This window comes from Anolis carolinensis, chromosome 3 (genome assembly GCF_035594765.1).
Source record: "Anolis carolinensis isolate JA03-04 chromosome 3, rAnoCar3.1.pri, whole genome shotgun sequence".
In the NCBI taxonomy this organism is placed as follows: Eukaryota; Metazoa; Chordata; class Lepidosauria; order Squamata; family Dactyloidae; genus Anolis; species Anolis carolinensis.
In genome coordinates, this window is record NC_085843.1 from 263,189,742 (window position 1) to 263,203,036 (window position 13,295).

General features: G+C 40.1%; 1 protein-coding gene across 1 annotated transcript in view; it reads right to left on the reverse strand.

The window, feature by feature from the left end:
* Positions 1–5,057: 5,057 nt before the first annotated feature.
* LOC100557223 (uncharacterized) overlaps positions 5,058–13,295 on the reverse strand; it is a 46,390-nt gene continuing 38,152 nt past the window's right edge. The window contains exon 16 of the mRNA XM_062976722.1: positions 5,058–5,580. Coding sequence (XP_062832792.1) covers positions 5,555–5,580 — 26 coding nt within the window. The 3' untranslated portion in view covers positions 5,058–5,554. The remainder of the gene's footprint in view (positions 5,581–13,295) is intronic.

Consider the following 13,295-nt stretch of genomic DNA (forward strand, 5'->3'; position numbering starts at 1 on the left):
GGCCATCTAGTCCAACCCTCTGCCTGAAGGAAAAGTGCATTCAAAGTACCCCTGACAGATGGACATCCAGCCTCTGTTTAAGGGCCTCCAAAGAAGGAGCCTCCACATTAGTTATATCTTATTTAAATTACTGTGATGCACTCTATGTGAGATGGCCTTTGAAGAATACATTGAGCCATCCACATTTGCAGTTTTGACTTTGGGATTACTGCACTCTTTCACATTTGATAATTCATGGGCTCAATTAAAATGGGAATATCAAGGGGCCCTTCTACACATGCCTAAAAACCCAGAAGTAACCAGAACAAAAGGGAGGTGGCTATATGACATTTCAACAAAGTGTGGGCAGAATTGGGTTAACAGCTGAAATGCATGTGTTAAAAAGGTGCACTTAAAACCCGATTCCTCCCCCAAAATGTGCACCTTCACATGACTGTATATTCCTGCAGCAGTCGTGTAAAACATGTGTTTTCCTTCTTTTCCCCCTATGTAGACTGCCCCGGCACATATACACTTTTTAAAAGCTCAAAACACCTGATCAAGCTGTCAAAACATGGAGCCACGAACACACAGGTGGCTCAAGGGAAGCACAAGTTGAAAACAATCTGAACTCTCTGAAACTTTCTTTTAAACTTTTTAATATGATACAGCTTGAATTAACAAGAGAGATAAGAAATCTGCTGGTGTGTACATTAAGATATTCGCATGTGCACATATGAGGTCCAGCGCATAACAGAGTGCCTTTAAAAAAAACCTCTGCCAGATATCCCTTGCCTGCCTTACATCTTGATCTGCTATAAAGGAAAGCTGTGAGGACAGCAAAAGACCATTTCCCAGGACTGACAGGGGTGTGTGTGGACCTGCTGTCCGGTTAAGGGATTTTTTGCCTCAGTTTTAAAACACATTTTGGCACTGTCTGGAAGTGCCCTAGGTCCTCAGATGCAATTCTGTAGTCAAGCTCCCAATGGAAATTGACCATAGAGTCATGCTGGGAGACCTAGAAATTCCTAGAGAAGTATGCTCTGAGGTATAAAGAAATAGCAATTTCTTTATTTATGGACCCCATGAGGGTCCAACACTCTTCACCCCAGAGAATGTGGAGGGATGGCTGTATGCTAAAAAGCTGCAGACAGGTTGTTAACTAGAGCTGGTTCCAGGCAACTTCCAGACTTTTGCTACACCAGCTTCATCAGCAGACAGTTTATTTTTGGACACAATTCATAGTTTTGGTTATGACCTATAAAGCTTTATACAGTTTAAGACCAGCCTATAAACCAAATTCTATATTCCCATGTGGGGTTGTCTGGGTCTTGGGATCCTCAGGAGAGACGTTTCGGTCATGCTTACCATCTTCACCGGCACAGATGTTGGGATAGAAGCCAAAACCTTCCCAGTGGCTATAGCTGGGCTCCAAAACCTCCTTCCTAAGGAGTCTACCATGGCACAGTCCTTACTGTCCTTCCTTGTTGTCCTTTCAATTGATATATACTTACCTACATACATATATACATACATATTCCAAAATGCTTTGTAGAACTGAAGGTTTCTAATACCATTTTAATGTTCGCCTTTTAACTGTGTCATATTTTAATCTGTAAGCCACCTAGGGTCCTGCTTTGGGGGAAAAGATTGAGTATAAAGAAGCTTAAGAATGGATTATAGTTTCTGGCATTGTGATAATGCACTCTTTAATTCACACCTATTGCTTCCTGGAGTTTCACTAGTTCCTAATGAGAAGGCTTGGCATATCTCATTTCCTCCTATTTTTGTTCCCTTATATCTTTTCTAACATCTTACCTCTTGGATTTTAAATTTCATTAGAAGGTGTTGATTATAAACTGCCACCAAGTCCTCTGTGACAGTTTCCTTCAGCTTTTCTCTCATACCATGGATATGCTCTGAATGTGTCTGGAGGCAGAACACATGTATATGTTTGTATGCAGTCTCTCCCTTCACATATTTGGTGACGTAATGTAGAAGATAAGGTTCCAGTTCTCATGATATCTAGGCTTCAAAGGTTGTTTCTTGCCTGACTTAAGAATTCTCCATGTTAAAAACATACATACACATTTTATCATACTCCCTAATAGATAATACATTAACCATTTAAATCTGCAATTCTCATTAAAATTATAAGCCAGCAAACATGAAATTGGCAAAAGCAATAATATAACAAACCAAACATTCCCTCCAGCTGGGAAGGACAGTCCCAATTAATCCTCTGTCACCCTACTTTTTCAGCTGTTTTCAAAAGTGTCCCAGTTTCTCTCTCTTGCTTTCACATTCTCCCTCTATCCTCAGCATTTTCCCATTGCTGCAAACAGAGTTCAAAGGACAAAAGTAGTTTGCATTCAACTCAGGAGAGAGAGAGGGAGAGAGGTTTGTACCTTCCCTTTCGCTGTCATCTATCCTACTCTATGTGCTCTTTCTCATTGTTTTTGCTATTTTGGGCAGGATCTGCTAGTGGTTAGCTTCACACGTCTTGCTTTTCATCCAAGACATGTGAAATGCTGGAGGATGTATTATTCTCAACTTTGGATAATACACTAAACATATTTTGATTCCACTTTCTTTACAAGGATCTGTGGAGAACGGTTCATTCCTACCATGGTCATGATCCCTATTCTCTTTACAAACCTCTGAAAATAGGTTAAGAAAATCATCTGGCAGGTTTCTATGGGAATGGGAGTGTGGTTTGAACCCACACATTTCCAACTGTAATCCAGTGCTCTTACCATGAGACGTTCTGCACTGTGATGCTATTCATTATTTTCTTCAGGATACAGCCAAAAGCAAACATTTAATGTTGCCATTTACTTTCCCAGACCCCTTCCACACAGCTCTATAAAATTCACATTGAACTGGATTATATGGTAGTGTGGACTCAGATAACCCAGTTCAAAACAGATATTGTGGATTATCTGCCTTGATATCCTGGGTTATATGGCTGTGTGGAAGGGCCCTTAACCCACAGCTATGACTGGTTATTTCAGAAGTACAAAAGCAATGATAGCTGGAAACAAATGGAATTATTTCATTTCCATCGTATGTCATGTAACTGTTCAGTACTGCAGATGTTTTTTCACTACAGCTTAGTTTACTGCTTGGTCATTGTGATTGTCATTTCAAAAAACTCCAGCCACTTCTCTGTTAGCAAAATGCCATATTTCAGTTCTCTCGAAACATGAGCGTTTCCTCTTATTGAAGAAGTGGAATCTTTGTGTTTGGGCAGCTATGTGCTATACACTGCCATATAATCCAGTTAAAAGCAGATAATCTGGATTCAGAAACTGGATTATATGGGGAAGGGGTTACATGGCCCGTTCTACACAGCTGTATAATATCCAGATTATCTGCATTCAACTCCAGTTCAATGGCATTGTAGATTCAGAATCCAGTTCAAAGTGGATCATGTGGATTATCTGATTTGATCATCTGGATTCTAGAAGTGTAGAAGGGGGCTTACATTTCCTCTAGAATTTTAGATTCCCAAATTAAGAGAGTTAGGCATTCAAACAAGAAATCCCACTCTCTATGGCAGCCCCTCAGGTTAGGAATTATGGGAGTTAACATCCAAAACACCTGGAGGGCCAAAGTTTGCCCCAGGATCTGATCCCAGCGTATCTGTTTATCTCAGGTTATCTGGCAATGGGGACTCATATATTCCAGTCTAAAACAGATAATCTCAGATCAGATCCTGGGATAAAGGGCAGTGTGGAAGGGCCCTAAGAAGTCAAGTCACCTGTCAACTAATGTTGAACCAACAAATTTCATAGGGTTTTCTTTTCATTACCACTGGTCTTCTATTTGAGTAGCAAGGTTTTGATATCCCGAGTGTGCAGCAACATTGTGTTTTGACACTATATTCCAAGCTTCTAAATTATAAGAAACACCATTAGATGAGTTTCATTTCTATAGAAAAGAATGTAGCATTTATACAACTATCCTGTTGGTAGTAATAGTATTTAATAAAACTTAATTTGGGTAGAATCTATGCTGGCAGGTCATGTCCAATCAATCTGGATACGTATGTAACAAGACATGCCTACAACTTGATCATTTTAGCAGGCTGGAATTCCTTGATTCGCTTCCACCAACTGCTTCTCTCTGCAATTGATCTCTGACCCTCTAGTTATTTTATCAATGCAGTCTAACTTTAGGCTGTCTTTCTAGAAACAGAAAAAAGTCCTCTAAACTTTAGCAATGGAACAGAATGACTAATAAGGTGACTGAATTTCTTTGCTTTGAAGTTTTCATTGGTCAATTAAAACAGCATCAGGAAAGGAATGTGTCAACAGGTCAAGAAAATGTTATTAACATGTGATTGTATGGTTGTCCTTCTACACATGCCTTTCTATTACAGTTGTGCAATGTAAATTGAAAACTGCTGAGATAAGGTAGTCTTTTTGGAAAGATGAATCACTGTTTAATCCAATAGTCTTCAATCTTCTTTTTACACATTTTACAAGGCAGCATTGACCTTCATTTTTAATCATGCATGTTTGCATTTTGCCTTCGCTTTCTCTGCCTTTTTTGTCTCCTTGACGGCTCATTCATTTCCTTCACACTTTATTTAAAGCTAGGTGGTCTATGACATCTTCCTTTACTATCCATAAAGCCATTGTCAGGACATGTAAATAAGACTATGTAACAAAATTTGAAACATTTTCTGTTCCTTTTTTGAAAGTATTATTTCCTGTTTAATTGTGCAGTACTTACTTTAAAAGTCATTATTATACTCCTGAAACTTTGTTTTTGTGGCTGCCACAAACTATGTTGAATTGAATGAGACTCTGAGATATTCATTGAAAAACTATAGCAGAATGTGCTGCAGGATGTCCTGCAAAAACAAAGTTTTTGAAGTTTAATAAACGTTTTCCATGTTTTTTTTTATGATAGAACCAATTTGGAAATGACATTTATTTATAACCCGGGAACAAAAATCATGTTACATAGTGCAACAACAACAACAACTTACCTCTTCCCATGGACCAGGGTAGGAAACAACAGTACATAACATTAGTTAATAACACATAAACAAGTTAGAACACATAGTATCAATTTAAAAAATATGTCTTTAATGCTCTTTTAAATTCAAACAGCAATCAAACTATCAAAAGTCTTTGACAGTCAAGGGGCAACTGAAGAAAAAGTCTTCTTAGTGACTGTCATCCAATAGTGCATGGGGAAAATTGGGCTGAGGAAGAGACACTCACATTTTAAAAATTGTTCTATTTACAAAAATACAGTGACACTAAATAAAGAGACACAAAATAAGTCATAAATATATGCAGGCTGGGTCATAACAAGTATCACAGACATGTCTTCCTTGGCTTCTCAACTCATAAATGCAGAAAGAACTGAAAAGCCAAGCGTAGCTTATTCAGGGTGAACATATAAGTCGTAAATATTAACATGGTTGTCAGAGATACTATAAAAATATGGAAAATTATTTGTTCCCAGGGCTCCATATCAACGCAACAGAAAATGAGCATGTATTGATAATAAAGCCAGTAGAGAGAATCCTTCAGCTGCTTCATGGTTGCCAATGCCTTCAGTCGTCGTTTCTGGAAGTTCTTCCTATGAGATCAACAAAGTGAGGGTGATATTTATGCTTTGATTTGAGGAAAGGAGGCAATGCAACATTCAGTTGGGCTATAGTTTCTTTAGTTATAAATGTACTCTATTTAGATTGATCACTCTTTTCCAAGTGTTCAACTGAGACAAAATGAGACCTAGAGCCTCTTAGGTCAATATGAAACCAGCATGAAAGGAAGCCGTTTCAGTGTGTGGATGATTTCATTGCAAACCCAAGAACCAGTCTGAGGCCCAGGTGTTGCTTACACAACCACAGAGGCTGGCCTTGAACTGGCTCCAAGATCTGCCTTAACCACGGCTTGACAGCTGGAAAGAATGTGGAGGTTTTTTCTATAACTCTGGATTTATTTATGTATGTTGCAAAAAATGTATACACCCACAACAGCTTAAAAATGTGGGTTTATTACTGTTAATTTTTGTTGTTGTTTTTTAAAAAAAAATCTATATATTTATTCTTTTTTTCAGTGTTATATGCATTACATAATCTGTGATGTCAGTAATTTTCCAACACTTGATGGAGGGCGGTTCTACATAGACACTATAATCAAATTTGGAAGTGGATTAAAACAAACCAGTTTCCTGTACAGCACCTACACAAACACCACAAAACTCGGTTTGAGACTTTTTTTTTTGCTGTTCTTGGGTCAAAACCAAACCCCAAAAACCATAGCATCCACAGACAGTCACTGGAAAATGCAGAGGCTTTTCCCCTTAACATCTGCTGAGATGCATTGATGCGCATATTCATGTCTATTTGGGTTTTCCCAGTTTCAAGCCCTTCATGGGATATATTCTGATTGGCTGCAGCACATTATCTGATTGTTGTGGACTTCTAGTGAGTTTGTTTAACATGGTGTTTCTGGCTTGATACGTACTGCATCACATATTTGGGGGGGGGGTACCTTTTGTAGAAACCCCAGCTTCAAACCACCTTCAACCTAGGTGGTATAAGGGTTGCTGTTAGAAGCACTCTTATACCACCTATATCTTCCCCTTCTAAAAACAATAGTAATAAAACATCAAAAGTTAAAATGGACTTCCTGCCTCCCATCTTAACATGTTGAGGATATTATTGTCATTGAATGCACATGTGCAGATCAGCAGAGCAGTCCTTTATATATCTTACTATATGCAGTAAGTATATCAACCCAGGGAGAGTGCGAATGAGCTCCCTCTGTCAGCTCAAGCTCCATGCAGGGACATAAGAAAAGCCTCCCACAAGGATGGTAAAAACATCAAAATATCCAGGCATCCTCTGGGCAACATCCTTGCAGATGGCCAATTCTCCCACCCCAGAAGCAACTTGCAGTTTCTTCCTTCCTAAGGAGAAGCCTAAGCAAGGAGAAGCCGAAGGGAGAGAAAAGGAGGCTGAGGCAGCTTTGTTTTCTTCTCACAAGGCAGCGGTAGTGGCGGAAGCGCAAGGAGGGGACAGAGACGCTACTTGCCAGTAAGATTCTAAACAACACAAATATAGCCACCCTACTTCATGGATTTTCACTTTTCGCAGGTGGTCCTGGAACGTAACCTCCTTGATAAGTGAGGGAACACTGTAATCCGTTCTTCAGTCCCCTCGGGGAGATAGAGCAGAATATAGGTTAAAGTATATTATTATTTCCCTGACAAAGAGTGTGCCTTATTGAACTACAACTACCATACTCCCAGAACATTGAGCCACAGAATTCAAGTGGTGTCAAACTGCATTAATTCTACTGTGTAGATGCTCCAGTACTAATCTTTCTTTCAGTAAAATAACAGAGAAAGGAAACTGGAAGTACTAAATAGGCAAACTCCCTCTGAGTAAATCTTGGCAAGACAATTCCAGGGTCAACATAAGTCGGAAATGACTTGAAGGCACATAACAATATGAAAATCAATAATCAATAAGAGTTATGCTTTAGTATAACTCTGCATAAGAGAAAGCATAAGCCTTTTCTTTTTCAAAACTTACGGATATTCTCCTTTGCCTTCCCAAAGAAAACAGGAGCAAGTTTTCCAAAGGCTGTTTCAAAAGGTGAGGAGAGAGGTATGTCACCTTGATGTGAATCTGAAGAGTTTCTTCCTGATGCACTTTTCTGCTAGGCTCCCCAGGATATAACTGAGGCACAGGATTCATTCAACCCAGTTTTTCTTAAGCATTGGTCCATGCTTGTTCCGCATGCCTGTCCTCCCACTCACTTAAAGTCTAGATAAATCTAAATTGCAGCTTTGAGTTTGGGATCGCAACAGAGTCTGATCTGACACATCTGTACATACAGGTGTAGCTTCACAGACCATAATTTCACAAGCCACTTAAGATGATAAGCTCATAAAGTAAAATAATGTATACTGGAAAGGGGTGTGAATTGGGTTATAGGTGCAGTTTCAGAGTAAACAAGCATAGAACTAGGCCATGTAAAGTTGTCAGATTCCAAACAACCATCCTTAAAAAGAAGTTCCATTGAAATAAGTGGAACTGAAATAAATGTTTTAGCTTGAGGATACAACACTTTTCAATGTAAAGGACACAGAGAAAAAGCTTATTAGTGCAATTTATAATAAACTGCATACTAGACGTTGAGGTTTCCTTAATACAGCTTTAACTAGAGGTGCAGCTACACTGCAAAATTGATGCAGTTTGACATCACTTTAACTGCCATGGCTCAATACTATGGAATCCTACCATTTGTAGTTTGGTGAGGCACTTTTGGTGAGAGCTCTTTGGCAAAGAAAGCTAAAGACCTTGTAAAAAAAAAAAACCAATTCCCATGATTCCATAACATTGTGCTAAAACAGTGAAAGTAGTATCTAACTGAATTAATTTTACAGTATAGTTGCAAGCTGGGGTTGCCAGATTTTCTTTCCAGCCCTGCTCTGGTGATTTTAATAAGCAATTTGACACAAACAATTTCCTCACATTCAAAAAGACTGGTGACTAACATTTCTGTAAATCTGACGGCTTTTAAAGGCAGAAGAACAGTGTCATATATTTTTAAAGCAACTATATTTTTATTTCATTCCATATGATCTCTTTGAAATTGACTTTCTGACCCTAACAATAATAAATCATACCAATACCATTTTTATGCTGGAGAGCCGGCATGATGGTTTGAGCATTGGACTATGTCTGACTGGAGACTAGGATTTAAATTCACACCCAACCACAGAAATCCACTCGGTGACCTTGGGTAAGTAAGCTTCTCTCAGCCTCAGAGGAAGCCAAAGGCAACCTCACCCACCAAAGAAATCTTGACAAAAAATCTCCTTGATAGGGTCATCCACACATACATAGTTTTAACTCATTACAAAAGCTTTCAAATTGAAAACTAGGACACAGCTGTATAAAATCCACATTGACAGTGCGGACTCAAGGTGCATCCAGACATACCTAAAATGCATGAGCACCTGCATTTCTACAGCGGGTGTCCAAATGACACCCCACATAAACACAAATTCCTTCCGAAGTAATTTGTTCCGAAGTAATTTGATTGTGGATTAGATCCGAAACTTCCTGAAGGACCCGGGTCTAACCCACTATGTCCTTGCTTTGCCCTGAAGTAATTTGATAGTGGATTAGATCCAGGTCTTCTTGAAAGATCCGGTTCTAACCCACTATGGCCGCTGTCTAGACCTCAGAAGTTCTGAGACTTTTGAGAGAGCAATCCACATAGCCCTCTTGCGTTTTCCGGGCTGAATCAGCCCAAAATACCCAAGAGGGTTCTAACCGCCCCCCCCAACCCCCCAAAGGGCTTTAAAAATTAAATGTACTTACCCAGCCGACATTTCCCTGCTGCCAGAGCTCTCCTGGCATGTAGAAATGACGTGCCAGGAGAAATGGAAGAAGAGGAAAATCGCTCCTGCCCCTCCCCTTCTCCTGGTGCATCATTCCTATGCCCTAGCAAGAGAGTTCTGGCAGCAGAGAAATGGTGGCCAGGTAAGTGCTTTTTAAAGTCTGTTTGGAGGTAGTTTGGGGGTCTTGATGTTCTCCTGGAAGGTACCGGGAGGACAACTAGACACCCCCCGTGGAAAGCAAGAGTTTTTGGGGCTGGTGTACGGACTAAACTCTGCCCCACTCCAGATTTTTTAAACCCGGGTCAGACTGGACTTTTTCGCTGTCTGGAACTGCCCTTCAGATAACCCAGTTCGAAGCAGATATTGGGTTATATGGCTGAGTGGAAGGACCCAAGACCTCCTACTTGCGGAACAAACACAATAGGAACATTGCAACATTGCAAAATGTTCATTATTTTTATTGCTATTTTAAGAATGTGTGTGAACAAGAAGAGGGAGAGAAAGGTATGTGGACCTCCATGCTCCCTCACTACAAATACTGGGAGCAGAGCCGGTCAAACAATGAGGCAAATTAAGCGGTCGCTTCGGGCGCAAAACATAGGGGGGTGCAGTCGAGACTGCTTTTTCTGTTGATTTGTTGGAAAACATGGTTTAATTTGTGCTTAATTTGTAAAATCTTAATGTAATTTGATGTTTAATAGGCTTTTCCTTAATCCCTCCTTATTATCCAACACTTTCACTTATCCAATGCTTTTATTTTTCAGTTATTGGTTTGGCGGGGGGGGGGGGGGGGGCGCCAAAATTCTGTTCGCCTACACTTGAAAAATACCTAGGGCCAGCTCTGACTGGGAGGGTAATGCAAAAACTATGAAGATTGGGATACTGAAATTTAGGGGCTACTGTTAAATTTTATGGACTGATAGATTGCTGATAGACTTTATAAACATAGTTCTCAGATCTCCAAACAGCACATAGGAATTCTCCCACTATCCCAAAGGCAACTAATAATATCCTAACCATTTTTCACTTTTGCTGGCACTTTTACTCATTGCCAAAAGAGGAGGAAGGAAACATATCATTAAAATAGAGGACAAAAGAGAAATTTGTTGCATAAAATTTGTGCATGCTAATATACACGTATGGATGAAAATGGAGTAATAATTACTGCAATTTAAATGGAATTACAGTAATTCTAGGCTGAATAGACTTAAAAGCCCCTTTCCTCAAGTTAAATAATGACTTGATTTTTGCTCCAATCCACAGGTCACTGAGCCCTTTACTATTAGCAAAGGGCTAGTTCCAGAAAAGGAAGCCTACAAATCAGGTTCAAAAGCAATGAAAGAGAAGCAAGGCTCCAGTGTAGCCAGTGCCACCAGCAAAGCAAAGAGAATAAAGACAGTAATACTATATTGCAAGGGTTGGAATTGTGATGTTTAGATTCAACTCTTGTGATCCTTGTCCAACACAACTAATAGTGAGGAAAACTGAGAGCTTTTCTCAAGCATGTTCTGGGGATGACATGATTACAACCCCTGAATAAAGCATCAAAGACTGGCCAGAATCTTGTATCAGCTACTTAGGGCATATCTATACCCACCAGATTAATCAGGTGTAAAGGGCTCCGGAGCTGCTCCAATGCCCAGGAACATATCCGGACTCGTTGGCCAGCCAGCCCAAGGGCCCATCCAGGCTACCACTGCCCTTACCGTATCTCCAACAGCAAGAAATTTCTTCCCAGAGGCTCGCTGGCAATGTCAATGTTTGGTCTCATGGCTTAGTGCCCAAAATGACAATACTAGAAATGAGACATTTACAGCAACACAGACAGTGGTCTATCTCCCCCACCCACCCCTGAAGTCCCTGGCTGCAACACAGATCCTACTTGTACTCCGTTGCATGCCGTGATGTCAGCTTGGGTGACAAGGGACACTGAGCAAAGGGAGAGAAAGAAACCCTCTTGCTCTCTCTTCTCTCTTCCCAGCCCTGGCCAGCATGAGCCCACTATGATCTTTAAATACCAAAAAATCAATAAAGGTGTGGAAATAAGAGAAGAGCATGCTACCGAAATTGTAACATTATTGGCTTACCTTTGTCAGCCACTGCATTCCAATTGCAGAGAGAGCTGATATGATTCACAAAACATTGGTCAAGTCCAATTCCTGAGAGGGTTATTGCACCTTTAGGCCGAATCTCCTAGCCAGCAGGCCACAGAATAATTTCCCAAGTTCTGAAAGTTTATAGTTTCTGCAGTTATAAAAGACATATAGCTGCCATCAAGGGTGAAGAAAAACAGGTACTTGTGCCATCTGCTAAGTGCTTGGTGAATGTGTTAGAATACTGTAACACCCTCTATACTGTTTGTGCCGCACCTCATTGAGCAACAGGTTAATTCGCTTGCTGCCACTACCTCATTCCCACATTTTGTCATCTCTCCTTGCCAGTCCTGTTCCCCTCCTGCCTAACAACCCTTCAGAGATAAATAGTATCCTGCCAAGCTCCTTTTTTGCAAGGTACATCCTAATCACCCTATTAGTAAGAACTATATTAATTTCTATCAGCTTTCAAATTAAAATATGTTTTTGGAATCCTTAAAAAGAATAAGTGCAACAAAAGGAGAGGCAGAAAGAAGAAAACAACAGAAACAAAACAATAGAAAAGGTGGAGGAGTACATAGAATATATAGAGAGACAGTGTGGTATAATGGTTTTATACCACACTGGACTATGTCCTCATATACTCTATCATATAATCCAGTTTCTGAATCCAGATTATCTGCTTTGGACGGGATTATATGGCAGTGTAGATGCGTATAATCCAGTTCAAAGCAGATAATCTGGATTCAGAAACTGGATTATATGGCTGTGTAGATCCAGTCTATGACTCTGAAGACCAGGGATCAAATCCCATTAGAGCCATAAATGCCACTGGGTGACACCCTCTCAGCCTCAGAGGAAGGCTTCCCTGAACACACCTTGCCAAATCTTTCCCTGGTGAAATCAAGAACAATATTTTTAATAGCTGTGCAAAAAAGGACATTTCAGCCAATGTTGCTTTCGAAAGCAAGGTCATTTTTATGCATGTTACTTGCAGTTGATCTCTAAGGGCCCCTCCACACAACCATATAGCCCAGAATATCAAGGCAGAAAATCCCACAATATCTGCTTTGAATTGGAATATATGGCAGTGTGGACTCAGATAATCCAGTTCAAAGCAAATATTGTGGGATTTTCAGCCTTGATATTCTGGGATAATTGTTAGTTTTATGTTTATAGGGTTGGTTCTATCACCAGACTGAAACAAAAAGCAGTAAGTTTGTTGTCCTTTTGGTAGTGACCACACCTAGGTGATATAGGTCTCCGTGGCAACCCTCTAATGGTTACAGCCGTCTTTCCCGCTCATTTCTGAGCTGTCAGTCACACTGCTCAGTCGACTCATGTGCCTGCAGAAATTCCACTGTGTTTGCTTTTGGAGTGACGTGTACAATAGGGCTTTTTAACTTTACTTGATTAAATAAGCAAACTTGTTTGCCACAATAAAATGCGAAATAGTAGTTTCCCTGTGTCGTGATATAGTTAGGACCACAGTTAGAGAGTCCATGCCTGGCAAGTGTATGTTAAGCCAGATAAGCTAAGACAGGGAACTCAACTCACCAGGTTGAAGGCATGCCACAGAGGTTTATTACGATTCAGCCGAAAAGGATGCAAGTACAAGCAATATATTTTACAAGATACAAGAATATGTATAGACAAAGATATGGAGCTCAGAAACAAAGGTGGAAGACTCAAGAGACAAAGGTGCTGATCCTGAGCAATCAAGGGCTTGGCTGTCAGTAAGAGTTAACGAATGCACATACTCTTAAGTCTCTTTTTCCAAGGGGGCAGCAGGCTCTCAGCCTCAGGTGAATCACACAAACATTTTTGAGCTAATCT